This window comes from Trachymyrmex cornetzi, unplaced genomic scaffold (genome assembly GCF_001594075.2).
Source record: "Trachymyrmex cornetzi isolate Tcor2-1 unplaced genomic scaffold, Tcor1.1 scaffold1251, whole genome shotgun sequence".
Lineage (NCBI taxonomy): Eukaryota > Metazoa > Arthropoda > Insecta > Hymenoptera > Formicidae > Trachymyrmex > Trachymyrmex cornetzi.
In genome coordinates, this window is record NW_017295819.1 from 13342 (window position 1) to 19874 (window position 6533).

At 33.8% G+C, this 6533-nt stretch overlaps 1 protein-coding gene across 1 annotated transcript; it reads right to left on the reverse strand.

Annotated features, from left to right (window-relative positions):
* Positions 1–4005: 4005 nt before the first annotated feature.
* LOC108770353 (uncharacterized) lies at positions 4006–5275 on the reverse strand. Its single transcript, XM_018521916.1, has 4 exons — positions 5267–5275; positions 4500–4661; positions 4352–4417; positions 4006–4261 (listed from the first exon to the last, which is right to left on the reverse strand). The coding sequence occupies exons 1-4, from the start codon at positions 5273–5275 to the stop codon at positions 4220–4222; spliced, it is 279 nt and encodes a 92-aa protein (XP_018377418.1). The 3' UTR covers positions 4006–4219.
* Positions 5276–6533: the final 1258 nt, after the last annotated feature.

Consider the following 6533-nt stretch of genomic DNA (forward strand, 5'->3'; position numbering starts at 1 on the left):
CCTGCAGCCGCCCTACCGTGATAATAACGCCACGGTCACCCGAAACGGTACCTTCTTTAGTACCTTCACTATCGCTCGACAACTCGATTGACTATACACCCGTATCATACTCACCCACACCAACAGAACCACTTGACCTAACAATCCCTTCAATCCTTGACCCTGGGGTTCTAGAGATCCTCAACTACTCTCTCCCGCCTTTCGAGGAACGATTCCTTCCCTCTCCTTCTCTTTTTGACTAGTGTCCTTAGAAGGTAGAGTCTGGCCACACATCGTGAATGTTTTCATTGGTCAATCCCAAAACCGCCTCACAATGGCGTAACCAATCACACAGTACAGAAATCGCGCGTATATATGTATATAGATTACAATATGTTTGAAAGTATGAAGGCTATGAACGCTTCGAAATATTTGTACACTAACTCAGACAGTGCACAATATTTATAAAATATTAATAAAATATTTTAAAATATATTTTTAATATTTTGTAAATACTTTTGTGGTCCTAGGTTACATAGATTATAAATATTTATTATAAATATTATGGAATATTTTTATTTCGTACATATTGTAGTAAATGCTATGAAAATACTTAATAAAATATTAAAATCTGAATAAAAAATATTTACTAGAAAAATATTTTTGTTTTATTTATATTTATCATAAATTCACGCAAATTCCAAATATATAGAAAGTAAAACTTCTTTATTAAATTAAAGCGCTTACATGTTTTGGCTCATTTTTTAGCCTTCTTCAGAGACAATTGTATATAACATAAATAATGCAAGACCAAGCGATGATTTATCAATGTGAATTCCCCGCAATCATGAATTCATGTTAATATTCTATCCATCTAATAATACAATTCCCATAAGGGGAAAAAACAGAAAAAAAAGGAAAAAGAAAAAAAGAAAAATAAAGATATAGAGGTATGTCGGATTGTGATGTCTGGGAATGGATTTAAAAATAATTATACAAAAGGATGCTTCAATAATAAAGTTTTATTTAACTACAGAGTGCATAGCCATTGTTTTACTACTATACTCTTTTTGTTTTAATTTGTCTTTTTTACAAGATATGTGCATTCTGTAAACAATAAAACGTTTTTTAATTTTCAAAGGTAAATTGTGACATGATTTCATAGAACATGTTATAGTTTTCATTTGGTCCATGTAAAATGTTATAAAATTGCACATATTTAGTTTTACATAAGATAAATAGTGACGTATAATAATTTCCATCCTATAAAAATATATGAACGTTTCATTGTTGATATAAAACAGTGTGTTTTTACGAAAACTCCGCAACCGAACCAGATTTGCGTATTGTTGCTTTGGATCGTAACATTTTGATCCAGCAGAATTTAAACATTCTAAGCATATTGTACTATTTTTACGTATACTTGTTATAATATAGCCTGCTATGTTATATAAATGATTTAATTCAACATTATCCAACTGAATTTTGTTTGATTTAGGATATGATTCAGGAAGGACTATATTCTTCTCTATTACTTTATTCTTTTTAGATGTTTTTAAAAAATCATCAATCATGTCTCCATCATCTTTATCGTAATTGGACGTATGTGGCGTGTGAAGATATTTTGATATTGCTAGAAGCTTTAAATTCTGCTTAAATTGCAAAGCATTTGGAATTGGGTTCCTTGTTCTTATCGAAGAGAAAACATTTTCGAGACAGTCTTGTGTAAAGCGAGATGTTAAAACATAAGAATATTTTCGTTCATTTATGAGATATTTTGTCAATTCTATAATAGAAGTTGTAGTAAGCATAATACCTGTTTGAACAGGTTTAAATGTAGGTTTGTAACCAATTTTTATTTCTCTAAATAGTTCTACAACAGATTCCAGAAACGCAATACTATCTTCGAATTTTTTTCCGTCATTTCATTACCTATTGTTTTATCTAATGCAACTTTTGATGTTCGAGCAGTTACCAAAGTAAACCATTTAGAGCAAATTTCAATAAATGTTACTGTACTGTTCAATTCTTGCCTATTTTTTTCTTCAGCGAAGAAATACAAAGCACTACTAACATCTCGACTCAATATATTTCTCGCTTTATTTACTTTCATTCTATTAAATGTACTGCAAGTTATATCTTTTTTTGAAATCTTAGGTGTTAGTTTAAATTGGAGATTTTCTTGGATGTCAATTAAATCATTTAAATGTTGGCACTCAACAATAGAATGGGATAAATTGTGTATCCGAAGGAATTTTTGTGGCAACTCAATAATTTTGTTGTTTAGTAATGCAGCTTTAAGATTTTTTAGTAAATGCGGAGCATCAGCAATAAAAAACAATTTTCGACCTTCATCAACAGGATGAAAAATACTATTCCTAATTTTTGAATATTTGCTACACCCAATCCCTTCAAATGCTTTCCACATGCTGCAATTTACGGGACCCATGTTGGAAATCACGCCATGGACATATAAACCAATAGCTTCAGCTTTTTCTATAATTTGTAGTATAATGGGTTTTAAAATAGCACCATTTAAGCTATCAGGAGTATAATGATACGCAACAGGGATTTTCCAACGTGTAAACAGACCTCCAAGCATGAAAATTAGACAATGTGTAGCTTCTTTCACTGTACCTATTAGTTTATAGTATTGGACAAAGAAAAGGAAAAATAGAGTAAGAGAAAGAACTTAATAAAACAATAAAATGTAAAGATATATGTAAAATTACACATACACACGCACACAACAAAAGGTAATTAAAAAAATTCATATTGAGCAATTTTTGCACTAGCGTTCTCTCAAATACAGTAAATCCTAATATATGTTTCGCTATACATTTCTAGTATTTTCCATTTACAATTCTAACTCAATCGATACTTTTCAATTCTACTCGAAAGAAGGGTCAGAGTGTGTTCAAATGTTATTTTGACCAATTGAACGATATTAAAATTATTTAAAAAATATATATACGGATACATTGGAAAATATACTACTAAGAAACTATGTCGAGAGTGTGTTATTTTGTGTTGATTTAAGTCTTTTAAAAGGAAAGCCTATATAAGTTTGAAGTATTGGAAGTGTATATCGGAATACATTTTAATGTTAACATCATACCTTCAGTATAATGTCGCGACGCGACGCGCGATATTCAATAAGCATACTGTTTTTTCGGAATAGCAATATGTTTATTGAATATCGCGCGTCACGTATCGCGTCACGAATCGCGCCATAACGTTACCGTATATGAAAACGCTACTGCAAACACTTTATTTATGTGTAAATCAAAGACAGAGAATGGACTGCGCAATTCGCGTATCAAAATGGTCGATAAAAGTAAGAGAGGGACCGTGGAAAACGGTCATCGCTATCTCTTTCCATTCAACGGTGTAATGGGAGAGAGAATGAGAGGGAAATTGACCATCTTCCACGGTCCCTCTCTCTCACTGTCGACCACATTTGATACACTACTTAGATACGAAGCGCGCAGTATATTCTCCATGTTTTTGGTGTATACCATGTTTTGGTGTATACCATCGGGCAGAGTTGACAGTCCAAAAGAACATTTCGTAGATGGATCAACCTGTTTTCCTGCAGCAATGCTCATTTCATCCATGACTAATACGCAATCTCTTTCACGGTTGTCAGTAAATTGCAAAACTTGTTGTTGTAATTTGTAATATATCAAATATATCATTACACACACCGGTTTCAAATTTAATATTCTCCAATTTTCTTCTAAGCGTACGCTCTGATGGCAAAGGAATGTTTTGATTCAAAAGTTCTGTGTAACCAGTACTACCACAAGACATTTTCAGTCGTAAAGCTTTTATAATGGTATTATTACTCCATTTTAAACTTCGTGGATTTTGTTCGTCCAGAACTACAACCTGATCATCATTCAATATTTTGCGGATATCGATATTTTTGCTTGTTTCTAATATACGTATTTTCTGTACTAATTTTTTGTTTTCATTCATACGTTTCCTTGCGTTTCTCTTTAGTAGCGTTTTTTATTTGTCTAATTTAAAAATTATCGCATTTGCTTTCTTCAACTTTATCTCCGTTTGTTTAGCTCTTATTTTTATCCGTTCTACTTCTTTTTTTGCCCGTTCAGACTGTAATAATGCATTTTGGAGTTTTGAATTTGCCTCTTCAAGACTTGTAACAGTAACTATTGACGATGGCTTTCCTATTTTTATATTTTGGAAACTTGTCAATGAGACATTTGACGAATTTTCAAATATAGTAACTGATGATGCAGTACCTATATACTTCATTCTATATTGTGTGATATATATCAAATACATATATAAGAAAAGTAACAATAATTTAGTATAGAATTAACTAATAATATGAAATTTAACTTACGTTAAAAGAATGAGAGATCATTTTATTATCAGGTACTGGAGATAAAGTTGTTATATGCACTTCATCCTATATTGCAATAACAAGTATATTAAAAATAATAATAAAATAAAAATAATAGCACAAAAAATTAACACAAAATTAAGCTTACATTGGAAGAATTAGAGATCATTTCATTGTCGTCTACTCGAGATAAAGCTGTTACAATTTGATTTTTATTTTTTTGTGGAAAAATGGTAGGTATTGCATTATATTTTAATTTCTTTTTCCCATCTATTCGTGGTTTTTCCCACATTTCAGGTGAGAAATGTACCTGTTGCATATTAGTAATAATATTAATACAACTTTTAAATAGTCTTTCTATATTTGCAAGTCAATGTTGTTTTCTTTCAATATTTCTTGGTAGGCGATGCATTGAATGTCCCGTTTTCCACGAGTTGGAACATTTCATTACACAACAGTAATGCTGGATTCACATTGCATCCGATTTGCGTCGCGTACAACGCTCTTTAACCAATCAGAAAACAGAATTCCGATGATACGAAGCAAAATCCATCGGAATCCTATTTTCTGATTGGTTGTAGAGCGTCGTACGACGCAAATCGGATGCAGTGTGAATCCAGCATAAGGCATTTTGTGTATTCTGTAAATAATGCGTATTGCATAATAAAATTCCTTTTATGATTAACATATTGTAAGAATGTTATTATTTGCTAGATTAGAAAGTTACTTATGAATTTTACACTTCTAACAAATATGAAACTGACGAGTTGTAACACGATAATAATTTAACTTACTGTGTATAAGTTAATCGATTTCCTTGTGTCCTTTAAAAGGGTATACGTATGTATACGTATGTCCACGATATCACGATATAAATGTACTTCGAGAAAGCTGTGATCAATCCCCACCACTTACTGACGCCATTTTGAGGGGTAGTGGCCAGACTCTACCTTCTAGGGACACTATTTTTGACCAGCTCCCAACTCCCCTTTTCTCTTTTAATCAACTCCCAACTCCCTCTCCTGTCCACCCCGATCCTCAATCTGCCGATTGGGATCGGATCGTCCAATCGTTCTCATCCACCTCCAATGAAGGGGACAGACTAATCACCGTCTACGTCCCTGGAAATTCCTCCCCTTTCCTCGTCCAACTGAGACACCTAGTCCTAGTCTGTCCATGGACTTCCTTCCTCGCAACCAATACCTAATAATCACCTCTTCCTCTCTTACGCGCACACACACACACGCACAAAAAATTGTAATAACAGCAAAGAACAACCCACATACATGCGCTCACGACTTCACTACCAAACAATTATTGTATTATACATAAAACAACACATTAATCATGTAAGTTAGCTTTAGTTCATTTTTTAAATATATATATATATTTTTTTTATGAATAAAAGTAAGTTTTAGTTTTTCTTATATAGTCGCATTTAATTCTTAAATCGCCTCACACGAATATCTCGTACCCCCGTAACGCCTAAGATTGCACGAGGTCCAGTCCCAGGTCAAAAGGATTAAGTTCCTTGACCTAAAAAGTAGGACAAACGTTTGCACTGTCCATCGGAACAGGTGTCATAGCGTCCCTTCAGGACGTTGACCCACGTTCTGGGACTTAAAAGTGTGCTACGACTCATAGCTGTGCGCTTCCGTGCGTGTACCTGTGAGATTAAGTCAAGCGTCCTTCCATACCCTCTCCATCTTCCTCCTGTCTCTCTCTCACTCTCGCCAATAATTGGGGTTGGACGTAACAGTATATTGTGTATATTACATTATTAAAAATAAAAATTGTATAAACTATGCCGATTATAAGATTACATGAAGGAGATACTGGAATGATTCGGGTGGCACCCAGTTGGACACGGTTCATTTGGACACGAGCCACTTACAGCGCTTGAGACTACAAAGCTCCTAGGTACCTGGTCGCTGTGATTGGTGGTATCCAATCGAGCCGTGATCAATCGGGATCACCCCACGCTTCAAAGCGTTTCAAAAATTGGTCCATTTGCACTGTTGGCAGCATTAATAGTACTAATGGACCGTTCTATAGAAGCATATGAAAGTGAAAACGTTTGAAGCGTTTGTAGCGCCAAGTGGACCGCACCCTATGGCTGTGTTCCAAAATTGTTTGTCAGCGCTGGCAGTACTGCCAACACCGTTCCAAAAATCATCGTAGC